The 25,410-nt window shown below is 46.5% G+C and overlaps 1 protein-coding gene across 1 annotated transcript in view; it reads right to left on the bottom strand.

The window, feature by feature from the left end:
- DOCK11 (dedicator of cytokinesis 11) overlaps window positions 1-25,410 on the bottom strand; it is a 63,980-nt gene that overhangs the window by 6,325 nt on the left and 32,245 nt on the right. The window contains exons 31-47 of the mRNA XM_010004763.1: window positions 21,763-21,941; window positions 20,659-20,775; window positions 19,393-19,468; window positions 18,976-19,079; window positions 16,813-16,924; window positions 16,604-16,670; window positions 16,254-16,301; window positions 15,656-15,798; window positions 14,898-15,013; window positions 12,589-12,726; window positions 7,764-7,946; window positions 7,001-7,114; window positions 5,105-5,320; window positions 4,966-5,023; window positions 3,432-3,538; window positions 2,319-2,441; window positions 1,325-1,438 (exon numbers count right to left, since the gene is read on the bottom strand). Of these exons, the coding sequence (XP_010003065.1) occupies window positions 1,325-1,438; window positions 2,319-2,441; window positions 3,432-3,538; window positions 4,966-5,023; window positions 5,105-5,320; window positions 7,001-7,114; window positions 7,764-7,946; window positions 12,589-12,726; window positions 14,898-15,013; window positions 15,656-15,798; window positions 16,254-16,301; window positions 16,604-16,670; window positions 16,813-16,924; window positions 18,976-19,079; window positions 19,393-19,468; window positions 20,659-20,775; window positions 21,763-21,941 (2,015 nt within the window). The remainder of the gene's footprint in view (window positions 1-1,324; window positions 1,439-2,318; window positions 2,442-3,431; window positions 3,539-4,965; window positions 5,024-5,104; window positions 5,321-7,000; window positions 7,115-7,763; window positions 7,947-12,588; window positions 12,727-14,897; window positions 15,014-15,655; window positions 15,799-16,253; window positions 16,302-16,603; window positions 16,671-16,812; window positions 16,925-18,975; window positions 19,080-19,392; window positions 19,469-20,658; window positions 20,776-21,762; window positions 21,942-25,410) is intronic.

Genomic DNA, 25,410 nt, shown 5'->3' with positions numbered 1-25,410 from the left:
CTATCTATCTATCTATCTATCTATCTATCTATCTATCTATCCCCTCTGCTTTGATTCCTCTTGTATTCAGGGAAGTGGAACTTGGTGTATTTGCTGTAAATAGAGACAAAATTGAACTAAAGGTTATGCCTGCATCTGCACTCCTCCCTGTAATGGAAACAGCATGAAGGCTTCATGCTTTGGTGAGCTGTTCCAGTCAGAAGTTGTGACAGAGTGTTCAAACTATCTCTGTGTAGCTGGCATCACTTGAAAGTGCATAACTGGATAAAGAATTGGTTGTCAGGATGCCCTGTTACACAGCTCCATTTAGGAGCTGATCCAGTTATTTCTACAGCTTCTAGAAAACACCAAGTGAGCAGTTGTTTCCTTTTATTGCTAACCTTATGTACTTTCATACTCAAAGCTGAAGGTATAATGAGGAGAAAAATAAAATGTATGTTTGCTGCAGCAAAAGTCAATGCTCAGATACGTTGGGTGAGGAATGACTGTGGTCTGCAAAGGTACAAACCCCTGATGGTTTCAGGGGTATTCACCATCCCTTCTGAAGAAGGAACCAGGAAAGGCAGGGCCAATATCATTTACATAGCATTTTCGAAAGAGGGGTCCTGCATATCCCCTGGGATTCTGGGCAGAAGCAGATAGTTCAGAGGCACGAGGTAGATGAGGGGTAACCCACTTCATTAGGAAAAAAACCCAACAAAGCTTTCAGGCTCAGAAGACTTCATCAGATAAGATGATGCTTCTTCTTGTGACTCTGAGCTCCAGATCTTGGACATTTTTCCAACTACCTCAGCTAACAAAATACACCCTATACCTCTACAAGTACACAGCCAACACTGATACAGATTCTCTGATAACCTTTTGCTGCACTAAAATCTAGAAGGGAGCAGCAATTATGTCTAGAAGAAAATGTCTGTTACTACTATTGTTTATATACTATGGCTATCTACTGTTACTGGTTAGCTACTATATTGTGGTATATTACTACTATATATACTAAATTGTGTTTGTGTAACTTACAGTAACTATAACTACACCTCCCCCCTGGTGTTTTCTGAACCCACTGAGCCATTTCTTAACTGCTGATTATTTTTTTTTTATGAAAAGCCCACTAACTTTATAACACTTTACAATAAATCAAGTGCTCCTGGAGAGAGAGATGAGCCCACACCTCAAGGGTACAATACCAAAACATTCATGCAGATGTGCCAGTGGATGCACCAGAACAACTTACAGGCTCTTCAGCTTAAGATCTAAAGAGCAGCAGCTCTAGGGGCCAGGGTGCCTGGTGGGGGGAAGATGGAGACCTGGTGTTTATACTTACTTGTCCATAGAAGGCCACTCTAAAAAAGGTTCCAAGAAGCCTCCTCCTTGTGTGCATTACTTCCAGTATCTTAGCATATGCTCCATGGAGTGTTCTGTACAGCTGAGTAAGTTTCTGGAAATCAAATCTTGACATGATGAAAGCAGAATTTTGCAAGCAGGAAACCAGCTAACACTGGAAGCTACTGTGGTATCTGGATACAATCTTTAGGAGAAGTCAAACTTGAATTTCTAAAGAAGTTGAACTCGTGCAGTTTTCTTTGAAAAGACCCTCAGTTTTAAGCACATGCTTAGCTTCAGGTCTGCAAGGTACTGTAGCCTGCAGTAGCACCATGATCCTTAGAGAGAAGCCTGAACCTACTGCTTCAGCACCTTCCCTCACCCAGCCTTAAAGGGAAGAGCAGCTTGCAGTGCTTAACCCACAAATTATTTTTTTATTGAAACCAGCTTTATAATGAAAAAAATAGATCAAAGCTTCCTTGAGCTTCAATTATACAGTTGGATGCTGTCCTGATGTGGAGAGGGTCATGGGAGAGGGAGAGTAAGAGGAGTGCTGGTCAGCAGTGGAGCAGCAGCCTCTCCAAAGCACAGGTCAAAGCAATGGGTGGAAGCAGATGCTGGGAAGGAGCAAGGGAGAGGGTTGGTAACTGCTTCCTTCCTGCCTCTCCACTTCTGATTGAACTATCTGAAGATCTAGTCCTTTGAACAGTTCTCACTCTGTTTTTAACCCTAAAAAGCTAAAGCCTCAAAAAGAATCTGCCTTTGGTGAGCATATGGGAGGATGACAGCTTTCTTTGAGGGGAAGGAAGGTGAGAATTATTCATTAAAGATATCTTCCATGGATTCAACTTTAATAGTCATCCCCCAGGCCACTGCTTGTACTGGTTTGTTTAATGACCAGCAATGAAGAACTGTGTGCTTTACTGACACCAACTCATTCACTCCCAAGTTCAACAATGAAGCCCTGATAGCAGAAACTGGTTCAAGGTGCCTACCTCAAATTCACGCCGCTTCTCATAAATAGGAATGATCAGCTTGGAAACTTCAGAAATGGTTTCATAACGTTCTGCTTTCCACAGGCCATCTACACATTGCTCCAGCAGCTCCACCAGCACTTCCTATGAGAGCAGCCAAATGGGTGTTGTTAATTACAGACAAAGTTAGAAGAGAAAACCATTTTAACTTCAGATACTTTAACAGGCTCCAATATAAACAGCTGCAGTTCCAGAAGTTTAAATCCTGTGTGTTTCTGGCTTTTCCAAAGGTATTCTAAAGGTTTTTTTGGAAAAAAAAAAAAAAGAAGTTATTTTGTAGAAGCTAATTCATGCTTAATAAATTGTTAGCACAATACCCAGGAAATATGTCTTGGTTATTTAACTCATTTCCCAGAAGAATGACAAAATTCTGGGAGGGTAGGGAGATGACAGCACTGGAAGTCAGGGGTACATGTCAAAGAACATGGAAGGAAGAAGAAGGAAGAAGAACATCCAAGGAACATGTGTGCAATAGCTGTGGGATGTGATGCTAAGGATCCTCAAACTTGGTCTTGATGAATGGGCAAGTGGGCAGCTGGGCTGCAGGGCCACATTGCTCAGCCACGTGGCCCCCCAGTGCAGTTGTACAGGAATGGTGCAGAAATAATTGTGAGACTTTATGACTCTACCCACTTCCCCAGTGCCATGGTCTGGTTCCTGGATTGTTCTGCTACCATGGTGTCCTGCTGCACAGCCGTAACTCAAGAAGAACCTAAGTTAACTTCTCACTTGGCAGAGCTTGACTTGCATTCCATCCCTCCTCAGAAATACCAAGCTGTGCTGCCTTGTGCAGCTGGAATGAGCATTTGCATAATATGGCAGGCAAAGGCTGTGGTGTAACGTTTTCAAGCTGCTACGAAAGCCTTTCAAAGGAACCAGGAACTAAGCACCAGTTTTACCTGTCTGAATTGTACACAGAAAATCCTTCAGTGCAGATTCCTCTTGGGAAAATGCCATGGAACAATATTCCTCACAGTTCACAACTACAATTTGTTAGAGCCCACTACAACAAACACCAAAACTAAATCCCAATCAGCTCTCAAACATCCTGTAGCCTGCACTACAGGATCTCACCTCACTGTAATGTACATCCATCATCCCACCATCATCTTTCATTGCACCTTCCTCATCAATGTTGGGGGTGATTTTCCTGAAGGCAGCGCATCCACTGGGGAAGAGCTCTGTAGCAGGACAAAGCACATGGATTAGTGGAATAATGCATCCCAAATGTGTCATGCTTCCATGGCCAGGGAAGCAGTGTAGCAGCCAGCAAAGTCCTATAAGGAGCAGGGAACCTGATTCCCATTTCTGCTACTGATTTTTTATGTAAGACTGGACACATCAGGACCTCCACAGCTATTTGCCATGGGAGTAATTCCTAACACTGCTGCCTAACTAATTAACTAACTACCTAACTAACTACCTAACTAACTAACACCAAGCACAACAGACTTCTCAGTGTGCTTTCTGGAAGCAATCTTTGACCAATCTAATGGGCTGCAAAGAGCTCTAAGTCAGGAGAGAATAACAAGGGTACATTTTTGCACAGAAGATGCAAGGTGAAAGCTATTTTTGGATGCTGGGGGACTAGGTAGTACGTGTACAGGACTTTACAGTCCCAGCAGAAAGAACAGTCTTTATGTACCCCAAAATTTTGAGCAGTTCTGCCTTTACCAAACCCTTTCCAGCTTTGCCTGTGACAGAAAGAACTCGAAGTATTCACTTGATTCTCCTCTGGATTTGTTCTTCTTCTGTTTTTTAAGTTCTCCTTTCCCACTGGTTGTGGTGAGAAGCCTCCAGGGTACAAATAAAGAATTGCCAACTTTCAATACTCTCCCTTCTGCAGCCATGTATACTTATCAGAAAAACAAGTCCTGATCTTTCCTACTTAGCCAACACAAACTTGGAGGGACTCCAGACCCCTGAGCAAGGCACTAGAGAACCTTTCCAGCTTTAATGCAGCCTTAACTTTCTGAAGTGTTAAGTGTCCACTTCAACAATTACAAATGGAAATGAGAAATTGGGTCAATATCTCAACCGTGGAAGAGACATTTAAAAGAAAACCTGCAAAGTTGTGTTACTTAGGAACACACAAGTCTGCCCTTCCTTCCTGTTTTGCATTAAACCACAACACTCTCTTTATTTTTTTTATTGTCCTTTACATATTTGTACAGTTAGGCCATTGTCTCATTTTTGGACTGAATTTTGACTGGTTTATTCTAGTTTTTATACAGTGTCCATAGTGATACTTCTGATGAACATATTGACAGCCAGTTTTTAACATGGGCTTCCCCTGTGAGCATATTTCCAAATATAAAATATAACTGAACATTTAACCCAAGACATGATGCACTGGTTGTTATTTGACTCAGCAACATGACAACATGACTGTCCAGGCAGACCTGGCCTGTGTATGAACACCTGGATTCCTTTGTTAAAACATACTCTTCTTCTTCTAGCTTTCTCCACTGCATGATTGTTTTCCTTTTTTAGCTTGTTTCAAAAACAATCATGGATCAAATCGAGAGAGACTTGTCTTTAAAAGGATTCTGATCCCCCTCCAGCCCCCCTGACCCTCCCTTGTGCCTCCCGAGCAGCCCACACTTACTTTTCCTGTGCAGAAACTCTGCAACGAGGGCTGCTACATGGACATAACACATGGCTGCCTGCAAAGCACAAAGGGAAAATTAGAAGCTCACCTGTACATCTGCCTGGCTGTGCACCAGGGCCTCAGGTACACGAATTACCTCTGAAAAGTCTCCGTTTTTCACATGTATCTTTGCCATGCTGTCCAGCCATGTTTTCCTGAGCTCTGGGGTACTTGCATAGGATTTGGCTAAACTGTACTGCAGATCTACCAGCATTTCTGGATCCTTCTCATGTTCCTTCATCTGAGCAGTAGCCATGAGCACTGTGCGGATTCTCTTTGTCAAATCTTTGACTTCGGAAGGAAACGCAGTTGCCTGACACAAAACAAATCTAATTAGAATAAAATACAGAACTGAATGGTGTTCCAGGCCTTGCCAGAGGGAAAAAAACCAACAACTTTGATACCTTTTCAGCCACTTACTGCCAACCTGAAAATGCTGAGAACATTGGAGGTAAGACTAACTGTGGCTTTTGCTGTTTGAACTCCCACTGCACAGCATGTGCAGTGTTCCATGTGCAACCAGAGGCACTTCAACCTGGGCATGAACAGGGCCAGTCTCTCCTGGTCATGGGCAGGATACCAGGTTGGTTGTTCCAGGTACTTGGGACATCCTGAGGAGCTGGTGTGAGAGTGAGTCAAAGTGCTCCATGCCTGTGAATGTCCCAGGATGGGACCATAAGCCATGCCTGAAGTATTTTTCATGTCATCCAACATCTGGCTTGTTAATCTCTGATGTGGTCACCCTTTCATTCCTAAAGCAGTGATGGCATTTGTAGAGCTTCCCACCACAGGAATGTAATAGAGAAAGAAACACAGGCTGCAGTCTGATCCTCTGCTCAGAGCAGGGCCATCAGTGAGTTGAGCAAGGCTTGTCCAGCCAAGTTTTATCATCTCCCAGGATAGAATTCCCATCTCCTTTCTGGGCCCTGCCCCAGGGCTGCTCCATGCTATTGGGAAAGATGTTTTTCTAAAGTTGAAATTTCCCTTGCAGCAATTTGTGCCCATTGACTCTTGCCCTGCCACTCCACACCTCTGAGAGAAGCCTGATCTCCTCATTTCCATAACCTCCCTTTCAGTAAAGGAAAACAGCAGTTAGGCCCCTCCTCACCCTTTTCCCCTCCATGATCAGCCTGGCTCAGGTTGCCTCTCAGGCTCCTGCTGCCTGGCTATCCCTGTGGCTGTGCATGGCATCCTCTCCAGTGAATTAAACCTCTCTTGCACTTACATAAACTGGGTATAATGATGGTCTGGTGATGTAAAACATGATGAGCAAAATATGGCTCAGTGGAACCCTTATAAACACCTGCACCCAGAAGAGAACTGGAGTTTTTGCCAGGTATATCCTAACTGTAACTTTGTTATAGTACAATCCAACACCTAACTGAGGTTGCCATTCTATCTTCAGGTCACAGGATAACCACAGAACTGTAAAAACGCCTATTTTGGCAGCTAGACTGTGTGCAAAGCAGCAAGTTGCAGTGATGATACACTGTTCAATGGGTAGAGTAAGAGCTATTAATTCTAGTACAAAGACAGACAATCATTTTCCAAAGAAACAGAACAATTAATCTCCACAAAAGAGTGCTTCCTCACATTACTGGTGCTCAATTAAGTAAAATGAACGCCTGCTAAATATTCACCTTCAGGCAACAGAAGTACCAGAGCATCCCTCTTAATTCCTCTCAAAGCTGGAAGTTCTTGGAAGGCTCTTTGGACACCCCTGCAAGCAGCACACTTTGCAAAGTGTAACCTGAATTGCAGAGCTGACTCTTCTTGGGGTGAGGCCTCATGGATGGAGCATGACCTGCCTGAGCAGCTCACCCTCTGGCTGTTGACATAACACTTGTTTACTGAGCAAACACAGCCCAGCATGAGCTTATAAATCATAGTTCCAATCATTAGCCTGACACTTCAGCATTATTTCCTTGAGTGTGTCCCCAGTCTTGCATTAATGGCTGATGGCACATGATGAGGTTTAAGGTCTCCAACTTACCTTCATGGGCCTGTCACTGTTTGCAAAGTTGTTAATGATGAGCAAGGAGTCCTGAAACCTAGTCCCACCACTGAGGGCCACATCTGCTATTAACTGGCTCACTGCAATTATTATCTGTTGGGACAGGGAAGGACTGTCATTAAATGAGCCCTAATAGAGGAGTTTTATTATCACAGTTGCACAAAACACTCACAGAAAAACAGGCCTTTCCCACAACACAAGCAATGGCAGTTGTTGTGGCTTTGCTGTCACAACTCCCAAAGACAAACTGCTTGGCTGAACAGCAAGTTCATAGAATTGACAATATAACAATCATAATATTGTTTGCACATTAATTACCTTCTTCTGTGATTCATTACAACCCAGATGGTATTCACCTGTGCCCTCAAGTATCTGAATTTGCTTCAAAAAAGACAACCCTGCAAAGGCAGCTCCCAAAAATTCCCTCTTCCTGCCTCAAAGGCAGCTCCTCTTGCTGTTCCTTCTACTCTGGCCCTGGCAGGCTCTGGGGCAGAGACATGTCTTGTGTCTAGGACTCCAAAAACTCAACAGCTTGGAGTTCTTGATGGCAGTGTATTCTACCCAGAGGGCCCTGAGCCAGTCACTGGAAACAAGAATTAGGCAAAGCCTGGAAATCAAGAGGATTTTTGTCCATATAACAATGGCAAGATCCTCTGCAAACATGATGTGACATAGTTATATTGAAATATCTGTTCATGAAGTCTGAGATGTTCTGCTCTCTACCTTTTTCCCAGTCACTGACCTGAAGATGTGTTCTCAGAAATGTTCTCCTTTTGGTGAACTCAAAGTTATTTCTCATCAGGAGATAAAGAAGAGCAGAGGCTTCATTCCTTGTGGAGGACACCTTGGAAGTGCAGCACTTCAGGATTTCATAGCAGAGTGCAGCACACATGTTCACCCTTCCCTTGAAAAATGCTGAGGGAAACTTGACAAGAGGCATGAAAATATTAGAAAAAAACATCATTAAATTACACCCACAGAGGTCAGATATGGAGGGGCATGAGGCAAAATAGTAGGCTCCAGCCTAGACAGCCTCAGCAGAACTGCCTGAATATTGAGCCTGGAACTATTTATGGGAAATAATTGAGGACCTATTTTTAACCATTTTTCCTAGAGCAATGTGAACTTTGCCTTCACACTGCTCTGGGACGTGCTCACGTTTGTCCATCTGTCCTCTCCCCCAACAACTTCTGGGTACGTTGACAAATTCTCACCAAATTGGGTCAGACAAAAGTTTTATGTTCTTAGAAAACCCATAAACATTAGCAGCAGGGCAGAAAGAAAAAGTCCCACAGACATTCCCACCAAAAGCTGCCAATTGGGACATCAGAAAATCTGTGAGAGCCCACTCAGAAGTCTGACCCCACTGGGAAACAGGACCTGCAAAGCTCACACAGCTATTTCTTCCTTCATGTCCCCCTCAAAAAGCCTCTCCCCGTGACTGCTGCTGCCAGGAACGCAAGCAAAAGATTTGCCTGTCCCAGAGAGCCCAAAAACCACTGACCTTCCCTGGTCCCCCCAGACAGAGCCAGCCCCAGAGAGCAGCAGGATGAAGCCAAACCACAGTGTGAGCTACCTGAGCCAGCAGCAGAGCTCAGGGATTTGCAGCAGGGTGGGGAAAAGCAGGAGGGTGAGCCCAGCACCCTGCACTGCTGCGGCACATCCATCACCTCCCGAAACACCTACTTCTGTGCCTGCAAAGCAGAGCTGCAGCAGTGCCCTGCCCTGGCAGCAGTGCCCTGCAGTCAGGGCTGGCTGGAGATGGGACCTCAGGCTGCCTGTCTGTCTGTCTGTCCCCGGGTGGCTGGTGAGGAGGGAGCGCTGAGCGCAGGTTCCTGCCACCGCCGGGCACGGGGAAGCAGAAGCAGGAGAGGGGTTTGTGTTGGCACGAAGATGCCTCCGCAGCCACCACAGAGACCTGGCTGGAGAGGGGTGATGCCAACACCTCCTGGGAAAAGCAGGGGGCCCCTGTGCCAGCCCTGGGCCTAAGGACCCTCTGCTCGCTCAGGCACAGCTGGGAACCAGCCCCAGGGAACTTCCCAGCAACAGAGGCAATCAAGCTTTTCGTGTCTTCTGAGGAGAGATGTGCCCAGTCCATTCAGGACATAATGGTCCTCCACGAGCTGCTTCTATGGGCCCCACTACCTTCTCCCCATGGGACACGACAGTAAATACTGCAAGAGTATTTACTCCCGTCCTCCAAGTTGGAGCCTGGAGCTGTAACCATGGCCCTCTACTCCTTTCAGTAAGTCTATATGATTCAGAAAAGCTCCTAGGTACTGCTGTGGCCACCACCATGGCATGCTGGTGAAAAGGGTCTCAAAAAGGGAAAGGATCTCAAACCAGGAATCTAGGAGCTGTGGTTAGCAAGACTACACTGCTGGGATCACACAGAGCAACAGAGAGGACAAGGCAGAATGAAGACACTGACCAGACACATGGTGTTCACTGCCTCTGGCCAACAATCTTTTTGGAAAGAAAAAAAAAAAATTGGAGCAAGAAAAGAAGCAAATAAACATCATCATAACACAGGGCCAAGAGCATCACGTGTGTGCTTGGGAAAGCAGTTCCTAAGTGACTGCTCCTGCTGTAACACAATCCTTCTGCCATAACGAGACAGGGTCATGCTCAGAGCTGGGATTAGCCCAGAGTTGGCCACAGTGATGTGTGACTGGGCATGCACAGGCAGCACCCAAGAGATATGGCTGGGACATGCTCTCAGCAGGGACCCCTCCTTGCCTGCAGAGGCTTTTCAGACATTTCCAACCTAGTGCTAGGGAAAAAAACTTCACCTGGGAATCTGCTGTGGAAGAAACCCAAGATCCCTCCCTGTTTGCTCCCCTCGAAACCGCACCAGTTCTGGGAGAAAACCTGTGCCTTGTTCACAGGGAACCTATGTCTCCAGACAGCTGCTTTCTGGAAACCAAGTCCAAACAGAGGCAATAGCTCTTGGTGCCAGGTATGGGGCAGTGGACTCCAGCTGGCAAGAGAACACAAACTGGGAAGAGATGCAAACCAGCACGTGTGGCAATGACTCTGGGTGCTGGAGGAGCACATTTCTGATCCAGCTCTCAGGGCCAGAGCAGGAGTCAATGCAGGGAGCAGCTTCCAGAGAGGCCTCAGGACAAAAGGGACGTGAGGGGAGCCCCAGCAGCAAGCAGGACATGCCAGGTGCCCTTCACAACTGCATGGGAGGCTGTAATAATGCTGCATCCTGAGAGCAAGAATGGGGAGGGAAAGCACAGCTTGACACGGGCCGGGGAAATAAATTCCTGACAGGGAAAAGCTTCCTAAATCAGCTGTTTGGAAAGCACAGCTTGACACGGGCCGGGGAAATTCCTGACAGGGAAAAACTTCCTAAATCAGCTGTTGCAGGAAAGAAGCAAGGTTCTGCTGCTCCAGTCCTTCAAGGCCTGGGATTTGTGATGCCTCTAACATGCCCAGCTAGTGTTAACACACCAAGGAACAGGCAGGCATGGAGTGGGCAGCTGCAGGGGGTTTCCATCATTTTCACATCCACATGTCTGAGCTGCTCTTTAAATGCAGGCTAAATTACCTCAGCCCCTTCTTCTGTGCATGTTTTCCTTCTTAACCTTTCATTACAAGACCATTCCCAAGCATGTACATATGAATTTATCTGTAACTGATACTCTGAAAAGAAGGATTTAGTTGTTAAGAAAACCTAAAGTATAAAACCAGAGCAGTCTAGCTTATGCTGCTTCTTCCCAGCTGGTAAAAGAGGCAGTTTGCTTCCCAACTTGCCAGCACACATGTATGCAAGCAGGATTAATCCTGAAACCAAAATCTAACATGCAAACTATTACAGAACTTGTTTGTTCTTTGCCTTCTTATGACATTTCTTTCTTCTTTTTTTTTGTTTGTTTGGGTTTGTTTTGTTTTGTTTTGTTTATTTGGTTTTTTGAAGTCTTTTGCCTATCAAGTAATCAGATTTAGTGCAGAGATTTTGGGATGCAGAATAAATCTCAGGAGTTTATTCCCATCCAACAACCATTTGCTGTCACCCTAGATAAGAGGAGGATTCTATTCATTCAAATTATTAGCTATACAAGACCATAAAAATGACAGATTGTCCATTCTAGCTGTGTCAAAGATATAACCTACTTTTGGTTTTCTTGAAGTTAACACTGATTTATAGCTAACAATGAGATGCAACCCAAAAGAAAGCAGTGCAGCTTTCCTTTGCAGGAAAACATGCCATTCTTGCACTTGTCATGAGAAGCACTGCCCCTCCTCCTCCCCCCCCAATATTTTATTTTATTGTCACTTTGGGCCTTTAAAAAGCCCTTCAGAGGACTTAAAAGGAAGTTTGGGACTAATGTGGTTATGGAGTTGGCAAAAAACTCACTTCCTTATAGATACCATCTGCTGGGCCCATATCTTGCTGTAACAGAAGCAACACTGGGTCCTGTCATAGGGGAAATATGAGAAACCAACTGAAAGCAATCTTTCCTATCTTTGAAGACCCGTGATGCCAAATTTGGTGTGGATTTGAGCTGGAATAACTCCAAGAAAATGACCCCACTGCCCATTCTCTCAGCAGCCAAGAACACAGCCCACGTTGCTGTCATCTGCATTTTGGAAATCAAGTGTGGGACCCCTGAAGAGCTCCAGGTTTTGGAGCCTGATGGGGAGATCAATATGAGCAGGTTTGGCTTCGCATTTAAACAACCACAGAAGATCTGCCAGGGAGGCAAGAACGGTCCCTTATTTGCTACAGGCACAAGGGAAATATTTCTGGCTGCACAAACTTTTGACCAGTAAGTGGAAGAGACACACAGAGAGCCTGTGTCTGAGTGGGGTGTGTGCAGATTTGCAGCAGGATGGACCTCAAGGCTAAGCAGATGACAGGCAAGCAGAAAACTCAAAAGAAAGGTAGAGCAATAAATATCTATTTGAGCCTGTAGAAAAACTGAGTGGTTCCTGCCCATGACAGTTGCCAACCTCACAGGCTTTAAGAAGTCCCATGGAAAAATACCTAATGGGAGAGCACAGTGTCTGGAGCCAGGCAGGTAGTCAGCAAGGCTTCTGCATTTTCTGCTTCTCATGTGCTTGCTTAAAATAAACCAAAATTAAACAAACCAAAGTTTAATGGTTTAAAACTGAAAGAGGGGAGATTTAGGTTGGACATCAGGAAGAAATTCTTCACCATGAAGGTAGGAAGGTGCTGGAATAGGTTGCCCAGGGAAGGCTCTGGAATCCCCATCCCTGGTGGTGTTCAAGGGCAGGTTAGATGAGGTTTGTGTGTCTGGTGGGAGGTGTCCCTGCCCATGCAAGGGGGTTGGATCTAGATGATTTAGAAGGTCCCTTCCAACCCAAACCATTCTATGATGACTATGACGATGATGTTTCCTGGTATCCAGCAAACAAGTAATTGCTGCAATAGATATCCTGACCTGGGCTGTTCTTTGTATCAGATCAGAAACTGTTTTCTAAAACGCATTTCCAGACAGCACAAAACAGCAGTTTAAGAGGAATTTAAGCACAATTATTTCTTCTGTCATACCTAAACAGGTTCTCCTGAACCTCTGGAGTCGTGTGTTACTCACCTTGCTAATGAAAGCTCTCAGAGAGGCAAACACATGCTTAAGAGCTGCTTCTGACTGCCCGTTTTTGAGAAAAGCAAGATGAATATCAAAAACCTTCTTCATGAGTGGATTGTGGCCATCGTTGTTTAGAAGCTGGGTCTGGAAAGCAATGAGAGAATTTATTTTGCTGAAACGTTGAGCCTGAAGCTGGAAATCACAGAGACAAGTTGGCATAATTGATGACATAAATTATTAAGCCAAACAAGGAACCAGGTCTTCAGTAAAAATATAACCCATAAATGTGACAACTTGTATAAACTTACACTAGTTGGTCAGAAGAATAAAACAAGCAGAGAATAAATTTTATTACTTTTGCATCACTAATTCCAAAACCTAATTGAATAATCTGTATTACTGGTTGTCTGGAGTCATTTTAAATAAAACAGGCCATTACCAACATAACCATCACGCTGTTTTTCCATTCCTCTTTATATGTCTGACGTGTTTTATTTGCAACCCAAAAAAGAGAGAGAGAGAAAAAAAGACTATCAGATCTTTTCACTGGACAGATTCATAGCTGTACTAAGCCAGCACACTCCCCTGGTCAGTTTGCACCTCCTGGGATCTCATCTCCCTTTTCCCCCTTCCCTGCATGGAGATGGTAAAATGGAATTACTTGGAGAGGATTAATAAAATAGAATCATAGAACAGTTTGGATTGGAAGGGGCCTTAAAAAATCATCTAGTTTCAGCCCCCCTGCATGAGCAGGGACAGCTCCTACTAGACCAGGTTGCTCCAAGCCCCATCCAACCTGGTCATCTAGGGAGGGGGCATCTACAACCTCCCTGGGCAGCCTGTTCCAGTGTCTCACCATCCTCACACTAAAGCTCTTCCAGTTTAAAGCCATTACCCCTCATCCTGTCACTTCATGCCCTTGTAAAAGTCCCTCCCCAGCTTTCCTGTAGGCCCCCCATACAGTTTGGTGTCAGAGCTCTCTTGCCTACCCCTGCTGTCATCCCTGCAGCTGCCGTGCAGGACCTTGTGGCCACCCAGCAAGGACGTGGATGCCCCATATTGACAGGACATCAACAGTCCCCATCTCATTGCCAGTCCAAACAATACTTGAGGCTGCCTCAGATTTGTCTTTCAACATCCTGTGCACACCTTGCAGCAGGATAAGGTGAGAATCCACACTTTTTAAGTCAACTTCTATAACTCTGTCAGTAAGAACATGCTCAGCACTTTCAGTGCAGTCCAGAGCCCACTTCTGTGACCATAAAGCAAAGCAGAAGCCCATTAAAGCGGAAGGGAATCCAGTCTATCTTGTGGTTTGAAAATCACATTGTTTTGTGGTTCAGCCATATTAAAAGAGGCAACTGAGAAAGTCAAGCAAGTTTTAACTCTTGCATCTAAGTCCTTCTGTTGTTGCAAAACAATTGAGGAGTAATTTAACATATGCCCCAGGATGGCTTTTTTATCTGTTACAAAAAAGGGCAAAGGATATCACAGAATCACAGGGGTTGCAAGGGACCTCTGGAGCTCACCTAGTCCCTCCCTTTCCCAAAGCAGAAGGTTTTATGAAGCAGAGGCTATGCTGGTCTTCTCTTCATGTTGCTCAGTGCATCTAGAAAGGAAATCTTCATGATGCTTACTCTTAAACCCAGAGTTGTGTTTGTGACATTGTGCAAGATGCATTGCTGTGAGTGGAATTCCTCCAACCACAGTTTAAGGAAGAGGGTTTTCTGGAACAGTATTTCAGTATTTTGCTCCCAGCCTGAGGTTCTCTTCACCACAGAGGCTTTGATTCTTGGAGATGGCAATGACTGCCGGAAGAGTGAATCACTACACGGAGCAGAAGGCTTCCACCAGTGCTACTGGTCCTACCTAAGCTGGCAACCACAGCTGGAATGCCTCAACCTCACAGACGCTCTTACAGTGATTCAAAGATATCTGGGCCTCACTTTTAGGCAGTTTATGGTAGAAACCAGAGACTGTTCTAAGAATGCTAGACCTTCATTTCCCTTTCCTCTAGTCCCTCCTTTCTATATGATGTTCATTTCCCCTTATTCTATTTTTGCAATGTCTACACTCATGGTGTAAGGTCCATGTAATTTTCTCTGGTCTTGCAGTTTTCAAGAAATTGCAAGATTGCATAAGTGCATCATTACTCTGAGACACTGTGAAACTCTCAGCATTTTGAAAAATAAACAAACTGCAGCTGATTTGAACCTTCCATAATCTGCCACTCGAGGAGGATAGGTCACCAAAATCAACTGGCACACAGAAAATTCAGCCCACTTTTCTACAACACTTTTGATTTCAATGCTGACCTTGAAACTCTGAGTGAAAAAAGAGATGGTGTCCAGGACTGTCAGGCACACTTCGGTGGCAATATTGCCTTCCAGTAACGCCTGGTGCACAATATCTGCTTCTGAGGTGCCTGCATCTGTAGATGGAAAGCAAATCAGGAGGAAACAGTGTTCAACACTCCAGCTGCCACAAGATCTCAAAGCTGATTAAGTTCTCCCCTTACAGTTCATCCGGTTTGGAAGATGAGGCAAGAACAACAAGATGTTGCATCTGCCAGCAGCATTCAGCGCAGCTGCCTCCGTTTGATGCCAACCCAGAAAACCAATGACACCCTTTCCCCTTCAACTGTCTTTAAAGCCAGATGGTGAATGAAGTGCCCAAGTCGCACTCACAGAGGAGAAACGGGCAACGTGCCTCCGTGAGGCAAAACTCACCCACGTGAAGCTGACAGCAGATCCAGGCCCAAGCCTCTGCAGCTCTCCTGCCTGCCCTGCCCACCCAAACCAGGGCATCACCTGCACACACTCAGCCAAGGAGCTGAGCCAAGACAGCTGAGAGATAAAAACCATGCAAGTCCTAAGTCCCAGGCGTGATTTTTTTATAAGTGCTTGGCTTAAATGTCACCCCTGCCAAGCTAGGAACGTTGCAGGGAGCAGCAGCGACCACTGTGATTCTGTGTAGCTTGAACACCCCGAAGCAACAAGCAAGTGGGGAAGAGCTGCGTGCAGTTTTCAACAGGCTCACAGCCCAGGGTCCCGCCTGGCCCTGCTGTACGTACTGTGGTTGAGTGTGAAGGAGGTCTCCAGGCTGCCCAGGTGCTGCAGCCGCACCTGCATCCCCCCGGCTCTGCTGCGCAGCGCGGGCATGGTCTGGGACTTCCTACCAGCTGCCGTGTGCTTGGACAACCAGGCATCGTGCACCCTGCGGGGGAAGCCGGGACCGCTGCTCACACGCTCCAGGGTCACACCAGCACCGAGACCCGGCCTCCCTCCAGCGCGCTCAGCTGGGTTATCCCAGGCAATCCCAGCAGGACTGAGCTGGCTACCCTGGTCTTAGGTGCCTGAGTCAGCTGGGGTGCAGCTGTGCCTCTTGTCTCACCTGCAGGTGCCTGCGGGGGACACTGCCAACCTGGGTGGGCAGCCAGGAGCGCCGGGGCCTGGGGGTCTCATGCAGGAGCTGGAGGGGAGGGAAGGGGCTGGGTGCTAGGACGAGGGGGCTCTGCCTGTGGGGTGGTGCTGAGCAGAGTCCTGTCCCACAGGGTTCCCGAGTCCTGTCCCACAAGCTTCCCGCCTGCCGGGGTGCACTGCAGGCTCCCCTCCCTGCAGGGAGCACAGGGGCAGCCCCCCAGCACGGCCATGGGTGGAACAATACAGTACCTGGCAATATTTCTCTTCCCCACGTATCTGAAGTGAAATAAACACACTCTAGAAAGAAAATAAAATACGCGTCTGTTAGAGATCCTGCAGATCAGGAGCGACCAGAACAGTTAGAATGGGGGGGGACACCCTCTGCACAGCCTGGACTGAGCTCAGGGCACCCCCATCTCACCCTTCTCCCTCAATATATGCCTGTTTCTCCTCAGATGGAGGAAAAGCATTTCATTACACCCTGGCCAGACCCCTCTAGGGCTGCACCCTGTGACGCACACTGCACTTGTGTCTTCTTCTTGGCCACCACTGGCTGCATAAAGGTGCACATGCTGGAACTGCAGCCTTGTGATACTCACTCCAGAAGCACGAGGACATTGATCAACTCTTGGGGTGAGAATTTGTTCCAGTAAGCTAGAAGTGTATCTGAAAGGAAGAAAAAAAAACAGTGCACTGAGATAAAAGTAATAATAACAATAATAATAATAAAAGGAGGTCCTTACTGATGGAAACCACTGGTGATGGTCTCATCTTTCTGCCTGCCCTGCTGTGAGCAGGAGCCACCAACCTTCAGAGATCATCTTCACGATGTAGAGGTAGCACATCAGGAGCGTCCGGATCTCAAAGTGGTCCAGGCGGCTGCACTGGGACATGCTGCTCCTCGTGGAGCTTCTGCGGATCTAGCGGGACACGGGATGGGACACAGGGGTCAGCAGCCACAGGGGACACAGGGCTGGTCACCAGGCAGCGTGGGCACAGCAAATCCAGCACATACCAGATATGCCAGCATTCCTCCTGTCCCCCTACATCTGCACCCCCACAGCATCATTGGTGACCCGTTCTGGAGACATCTCATCCCTTCAGGGTTGCTGCTACCCATCCAGTCTGGAAATCCAAATGCTTCTCTGCCCAGAAAAAGAGCTGGGCAGGGAATGTTGGCTCATCCAGCAACACCCACAGCAGCCCTGCTTTCACTTCCCCTGCCCTCTGCCAGGTCTAAGCTCCCTGATATTTTTACAGCCAGTTTTTGTCAAACAAAACAGTTAATTATCTTTGACAGTTTAAAGCAAGAATCTAACTTCCCATTAAAGATACACACTTTTAAACCAAATGTCAATTATTTAAAAAACAGGAAATTTCCACCTTTCCCCCCCCCTCACCCTGATTTTTGAAAGCATCCCTTGTTTTTCCTCCTACTTAGTGACTTAAACAAAGCTAAGTGAAATCCTGCTGGTGAATCAACCTGTGTGGGAGAGGCTTGGGCACTGTGTGGTGGGAAACAGGACTTTTAAAGCTTTACCAATTCTTTTTTGCATTCTCTGTGCTCACCCTGGCTGTATACTCAGACAAATGGACACAATTAAGCTCCAAGCAGGACACTTCTCTTAAAGCTGTGCCTCACATGTTTGGAGAACAATCCACATATCTTATTTGTTGTTTATTCTGGGAGAGGCTGTGGATGTGAGTCATCATAAAACACGCTTAAGTATTCAGTGTAGAGTAGGAGAGGCAGTGCTAGAGCCTGAACTTTGCTGCTGACCAGGCTGAACTATCAAGTCAGCACCCAATTTCACTCGAGGGGAACAGGCAAGAAGCAGTGTCTGCCCCTGCAGGGCAGTGTTCAAGCTGTGCTCTGCAGCATGGCCTTGCTTTTAAATGCATCTCTGGAGGTTGCATTCCCTAACAGCAAAGCTGTCTTCAAAGACTCTGAAAAGCACACCTTTGGACTAGATGATCTTTCGAGGTCCCTTCCAACCCCTAGGATTCTAAGGACACAGCAGAGGCTGCCCAGCTGTGGGGAAGAGCTGAGCTGCATGCTCAGCTTTCTGCCAGCCCTGCTAGGTATTGCTGCCAGCAAGGCTGAAGAATATGCTCAGTGCTCTGCTGAACAGGAACACTTGGACAGGCATGTGTTTGGCTATAGTTGGTCTTGCAGCTTTGTAATTCATGTGGGAGAGCTCGAAAGGCCCCACCTCTGCTAAGCATGTCAGGACACAGCCAGCAGGAGCCCAGACAATCTTTGCCTTACCTGTTATGAGGGCCAGAGTTTTTAACGACAAATTAAATGAGTCACGTCAACCCAAGACATCTGGAAAGCACCTTGAGGAAAACCAAGGGCTGGTTTGCACAAATCCCTGATTTCCATGTGTGCAATCTGTCAGCAAGGGGAGTACACCCTGGTTAAATATCTGGATACTGGGGCCAGAGCTCTGTGGTGTGACTCAGGTCAGTTTCTTCAAGTTTGGAGCTGTGGTTATGAAGCCTGTGCTGATTTTCCTGCAAATGTGTCATCTCTTAAGTCAGTAGTCCCTGGCAATCCCACACGACGGTGCTTTGCCTCCCAGTCATGTGTAAGAAACCAGCTCCCCCAGCAACATGCACTGGTTGGGCTCAGACCCATCCACACATGGGGAGCACACCTGCATATGGATACATGCACATTGGGAGCAGCTGAAGATTTTCCCCATGGATTTTGCCTTTTGATTTTGGTAAGTAATTTGTCAACAGTTGTATTTTTGGCTCAGAGATGTTTGAAGAGGAAAAGCACACCAGGCCCCTGAGTCTGGCCTCCTCTCTTAAACACAAAGCTGTTGGTTTCCAAACAGAGATACTTATAAACTGTTTTTTGAGAGCGTTACCAGGTGGGACTCCATTTCCCTCCCCCTTATTTGACACAGCCCACAGGGTGATGCAAGGAGCACCCTCTTTTCTAACCCCAGGCACACGTTACATTTTCACTCTGATCTGGGGAGCTGGTTGTCCCCTCTGAGTTCAGGGATCCTTTTGAGTCCTCTCTCTTTATTGCGTGGCCGTTGGGAAGGGCTGCTCCACAGGCTGAAAAGGAAAAAAACCAACAAACCCCACAGTTAACCCCTTTGCACCAGCATCCCCAAGAGCATCATGGAAAGGGAGTGGAGGATGCAACTGGGGCAGCACAGACAGGGCTTGTGAAAGCCATGTGTCAGAAGCTGATTAATCTGGAAAGGACAGGGTTGACTCCATGTCCAGGGAACTGTGTCAGAGCCCCAAGAGGCTCTTTGCAGACAGTTATGCCTGGTTTTGGGTTCTGGGGTTTTGGTTTTTGGGACTGGTAATAGTTACATTTAAAAAAACATGGGAAAGATAAAGTTCAGAAAAATGGATATACCTGGATCTTTGTCTGCAATTAGGCTGGATCTGTTTGAGGGGGATGCAAAGCTGCACATGAAGTCATCCCTGGATGCCTGTAAAAGCAGTATGAGGTTTTTTGTATGACAAATAGAAGGCAACACCTATTCTCTTCTAGAAAAGAATAATGACATTTAAAAAAGCAAATCAGAGCAGCTTTTAAAATGCAGATGAAAATAAATCTATTTCCTTACTTCCATAACAGGGAGGCAAATAACCTGGGGAGAAGTCCAAGGAATAAGGAAAAATATTAAAGTAAGTCATAGCAGTTTTTTTCCCTTTATTTTTCATCATTTGAGTTGACATTTTCAATTATTGGAAATGTCTGTTGTTGTTGTTGTTGTTGTTGTGCCCTAAAGAAGGAGGAAATTCTGGTCTGCCTGGGAATGTGACACAGCCCTCAGGGAGATAGGCAACTCCCCAAAACAACTGCTGGAGTTTGAGGCTGAGCTCTGTTGCAACTCATTGCACTTGGAGGGACTTTCCTCACCTCATGGCACTAGACATGCCACAGAGAAACACATGAAATGAGAGCAAGCAACAGGGCAGAGACAGTGCACCCAGTGCTACAGACAGAAGAAAGTCACAGGAAAGGCCAAATTAAAACAAACAAGCACATTATGGAGCCACGGGGAGAAGAAAAACACGCTTATCCTCTCCCTTTTCCTATCCATTCTGTTTGTAGCTATATTTTGTTAAAGATTATGGTTTTTTCTTCATGCTAGTAGCTTTGCACAGTGCTCTGGAGGTCAGCCTGCAGAGATGTGCTCCAGAGCAGCACGTCCCTCCTTGCACTGGAGAAAAATGACCTCAGAAAAGCCAAGCATCCAGGAACAACACATGGTGAATCAGAGAAACCATCTAGTCTCTTTTGTAGTGTTTTCCTTAAAGCATGGAGGGGCACTGTAAATTGCTTGACACCATTATCTTTGTGCTGTCTGATGTGTCATTTTAACTTAAATAAGGAGGAAAAATGATAAAATGAACCAGAAACTCTAGTTCAGAACTGGAAGAGGAGATATTTAGGTCAGACATGAGGAGGAAATTCTTCACTGTGAGGGTGGTGAGACCCTGGCCCAGGTTGCCCAGAGAAGCTGTGGCTGCCCCATCCCTGGCAGTGTTGAAGGGCAGGTTGGATGGGGCTTGGAGCAACCTGGGCTGGTGGGAGGTGTCCCTGCCCATGCAGGGGGGTTGGACTGGATGGTCTGAGGAAGAGGACAAAGGGGCATGGCTGAGCTTTACTCACGGGGCTGGAGGCAGCAGAGCAGGAGTAGAGGGCCTCCCGGCTGGCCACGCGCTGCAGGTTCTCCAGCAGCAGCCCAAAGAGTGGCAGGTAGAGCTGGGCTATCTTTGCCTGCTGGTTCTGAAGACACACAGGGAGAAAAATGGAGGTAAGAGCCCAGGCTTTCAATGTAGCAAAAAATGGGAAACTGGTGCATCTGACCCGGTCTTGGCAGAGAGCTGGGAAATCTCTCCTGAAATACCAAGTCTTGCCAATACCATGGGCTGCAGTTTTGTTTCCAGGCTGTGCAGGTCTCCTCACTACAGAGAAAAGCAACCCCACCTGCTGCAGAAGGGAGAGCAAAGGAGCTGGCTCTGGGTCCATTTGTGCCAGAGCCCCAACCACATTTAGGTGACACTTCTCCTACTCTTCATGCCTAAGAGGCTATCCAAGTTCCCAGATAAAATTCAGGAATGCAGCACTCTAGGAGCAATTCCAGGAGCTAAACTCTAAACAAAGGCATGTTTTCAGCCTACAGCAAGGACAGGTAGTGTCTGCAGAGGTAGCTGGACACTTCCAAGGACATACAGGTCAGCAGGGAGTAGCATCAAGAAAGCAAAGAAGCCCATCTCCAGGCTTCTTCAGTCTTGCTGAGCCTCTGACCAAAGCAAGCTGGAAAGCTCCCCAGCGGAAATCCAGCATCTCCTGAGAATGCACAGATCCTCCTCTCTGTTTCTCTAATTAGCAAAACATGCAGCTGACTTGTAATAGAGATCGGTGCTGTTTCCTAATTAGAATGTATTAATGCAGGATATTGATTTAAGCCCAAGACCAGAAGCACATTGACATTGCTTAATTCTGTTGAACAGCCTCTTGGCTAACAACGGCTCAGGCCTTTCCTATCTAAATACTCAGCATGAATGAAAGCACTGCAGTTAACTGACTGGATTGTTTGTGTTCCTAGATAATTTCTCAGAGCTATTACTGTGATGCCATAAGTTACTTCCAACAGTTCCCAAAAAAGTAAAGAGAATACCCTTAGTTCACCATGCAAGATCTAAAACTCTGACACAGTTTTTTCATAGATTCAAGCCCATTACGTATAAAAGCCAACAAAATATGCCTGACCTTGTGCTGGTATCTGTTGTCAAAGGCATGCTTTATCAAGAGATTTTTTAAGACTGAGATGGCAGTGTATCTGATATCATAGTTGTCCTGCAAGGCAACAGAGGCTTCTCTGAGCAGCATCCCCACCAGGAAGTGATGCCGGCAATACTCATCAGTTAAACTGTACTCAAGATTGACATCTGCAAGAAACAGCAAGGGAATGGTTAAGGGGACTGTCCAGAGTAAGACATAATGGTCAGGTAAGCCAAAACACCCCTAGAATACAGTTCATTGCACTCTCTCAGCACTCTGATCTTTTAAATAAACCCTGAACCGACTATGTTTTTCTCCACCATTGAGTTAATGCCTATCAAAGAACTTGGCATTTTCCACTTCAGGCTAACCATGAATTTCAGCCCTCACTGTTTCAGCAGCAGCTGAAGGAGGGATTTCTGCAGTGTGCTGCTTTGCAAAGCTTAGCATTCTGAAGAGTAAAGTCAGAGCTGCATGCAACAGGGAAAGACTGACTGCCTGGGTGCTGCTTCCTTTGCTCCTGCTGGGGGTTACCCTGGAAATCCCCAGACTCCCCAGGCAGCGGAGGTGCTCACCCCTATGGAGCAGCTGTGAGGGTGGTTACAGACAGTAAAGACTGTGTTTGCCAGCTGCAGTGTCACCTCTGCAGCTTTTTCCACATCCTCTATGAAATCTGCATTCCTTCTTGCCAAGGCAGGGAGCAAAGACAAGGCAAACACTCCTGCTGGGATGAGGACTGCGAACAAGAACGTGGTGGAAGACACTGCTGCTGCATCCTCCAGGCCTTACACAGCCAGACCTTCCAGCCCCCCTGCAAGGAGGAGGGAGGCAGGGCTTGCCAAAACCTGACAGTCCCAGAGCTTCCTACCAGCAGATCCTGAGCACAGCTCCTTAAAAGCTGCACTGACTGCCAGCAGAAAGGCAGCTCAGTACCTAACCACCTTGGTTAACTTAACCCATAACCTGCATCTCACACAGATTTGAGCTACACACTGTGAACAAAGGAGTGGCTGCTACAAGGGCAGGGCAACATGTGACTGACTTGCCTGAATAATGAAGCAGAGAAAGGTCAGAGAAATAGATTTCAGTGCATGATGCATGTGCACTCGGGCTGCTAGGAATGACCTTGCCCTGACACTCTTATCTCTGTCAGGCAACCCATGAGCCTAATCAAAGCCACAACAAGCACCATTTGACTGTTGCAGTTTGGCACTCAGCCTCCCAGAGGGACAACCCTGAAGTGGTGCCTTCTTTCCCCAAAGGGTACAAATACTGTGTGCTCAGCTCAGGCTTGTGTGGTTGGCTTTTTTTTTTTTAAATCCCACAGATGTGAAAGTTTTTCTGTGTAAGACAAGGTGCTTATACACAGCTGTGAAAATCCCAGCCAAAGGGTTCCAATAGCTCTGTGGCTGCAAGAGGTATTTTTAAGCTCATTGATTCATAAGTAGCATTTACTGGTTTGTGAAACTCTGATTCAGGGGAAAGAGAGAGCAATCTGGAACATTATCTAGCTTTCATTGTTAGTCATGTTAGCAAATGCCTGTGTGTCACACCTCATAGTTATTTCATTAGTGGGATGCAAGTCAATTGACTGGAAGCTGCATATTTGACATTAGAGGATTCAGTGATCCCAGTTTGACCTACCTACTGAAGTGACCCGTTCCACAGCAAAGGAAAAAAAATCTAATTCATGTGTAAAAAGAAGAGGGACAAATAAAAAGATGGTAAAAATAAACAGGAATAAGTAACACTTGGAGAATCAAGGCAGTATGTCATGTTGTAACATTATTGGTAAGGCTGTTGCATAACTCCCAGCTTCTGTCAGTCCCTTGGGCTCTTTGCTATCACCAGATTGCAATGTTTGTGCAATCCTGTACTGCTGGCTGGGGGGGCAGGCTCAGGGGTTTGCTCTAGCTGAGCACACACACACACACACACATTCCCTGGGTAAGGCAGCAGGGATGCAGAGCAGGAACCAGCCTTAGTAGCTGACACGTTTCAGGGCAACTGCTTCACGATGCAACACTCCAGCTCAACAGGATGTGGTCACAGGGATGTGCTCTGCTTGCAGGCCCATCTGCACCAGCTCTTGCTGCGGAAACTCTCCTTATCCAGCTTCCTGGGGGCTGCTCTTCCTTTTCCCAGAAGCAGAGTACTGACAAGAGGGAGCTGGGTATGCCCCCTCTCTTCATTCCCATAAGCTGATGAAGAGGTGAGGAACACCAGGGTATCTCCTCAGCTACGTGTATGTCATACCTCCCCATCTTTCAGCCTACTGTCCTTGATTATCATGAGACAGTCTGTCTGTGAAAACAGACAAGTTTGCAATGGAGATGCAATGGACACATCTCTGCCATGGCAGGCAGAGCACAGGCACCACTGCAAAGGCCCTTCTCCTACCTGAGGACAGGCTGCTCTGCTGTCAAGAGATGGGGGAGAATAACAATTGCTACCACTACTTTAAAATATATACTTAAAAATAAAACCTCAGCTGGTAGGTTCTAGTTACAGTAAAACAGAGGAGGAAAGACGAGATGCTCTTGCAGCTTTTCAGTTTAACCATTGCAAATGCAAAGGTGAATGTTAACCAAGAAAGAGCATCTTTCTGTTATCATGCCACTAATAAGCAATGGGGAGGCACTGTGGTTTGTTTCTGTCTTTCTCAGCCATTTTTAGCAGTGCACTTAGTTAAACTATGCCAGGTAAGTAGCCAAAATGATGCAAGTGTAAGAGATTAGCAGCTGGTCCAGAAAGCTCTGAGCTGTCAGAAACATACCAAAAGAAAATAAACTTTCTGCTGCTTCTGTCACCTGGATGTAAAGGAACCACACAGGGATTTGTAAGGCTGCACCCTGAGGCACAAACAAACATGCTCTTGCCTCCATCAGAATAAATTACAGCATCATCAATCCACTGGCTTTCACATGGGGGAATCCTAAACCTCCCTCTCTGGCCACTAGCACCCAAACCTGGCAATCTTTGCTGTATTTACTTAGCACAGATGAGAAATCAGGACCCAGAGAGAATGAGGCCATGTCTACAGCAACCTGAGGAAGCCAACGAGCTGTGCTGCTGGGCTCAGAATCATGGGACCACAGAATTCCCTTGGTTGGAAAAGACCTTCAAGATCACCAAGTCCAACCATCAACCTAACACTGGGAAGTCCTTAACTAAACCATATCCCCAAGTATCATGTCTATATAAGTCTTAAAATTCCTTCAGGGATGAGGACCCCACCACTGCCCTGGGCAGCCCATCCCAATGTCTGATAGCCCCTTCCGTGAGGAAATTCTTCCTAACACCCAGTGTAAACCTCCCCTGGCACAACTTAAGGCCATTATCTCTTGTCCTATCAATTGTAACTTCATTGAACAGATCAATTCCCACCTCTTTACAACCTCCTTTGAGTAGAGAGTGATAAGGTCTCCCCTCACCCTCCTTTTCTCTAGGCTAAACGACCCCAGCTCCCTCAGCTGCTCCTCATAAGACATTTGCTCCAAACCCTTCACCAGCTTCAACATCCTTCTTTGGACACACTGTGGTCCACACTGGCTCAGCAGCAGAGCTGCAGCCTTTCACACCTACACAGTGCTTCAGTGCAGCCCCTTGCAAAGCCCATCTGCCCTGTGCTGAGCA

This window comes from Chaetura pelagica, unplaced genomic scaffold, assembly GCF_000747805.2.
Source record: "Chaetura pelagica isolate M959 unplaced genomic scaffold, ChaPel_1.0 scaffold129, whole genome shotgun sequence".
Classification (NCBI taxonomy): Eukaryota; Metazoa; Chordata; class Aves; order Apodiformes; family Apodidae; genus Chaetura; species Chaetura pelagica.
Note: the sequence above shows the minus strand (reverse complement) of the source record. Positions and strands in the feature narration are given on the sequence as shown.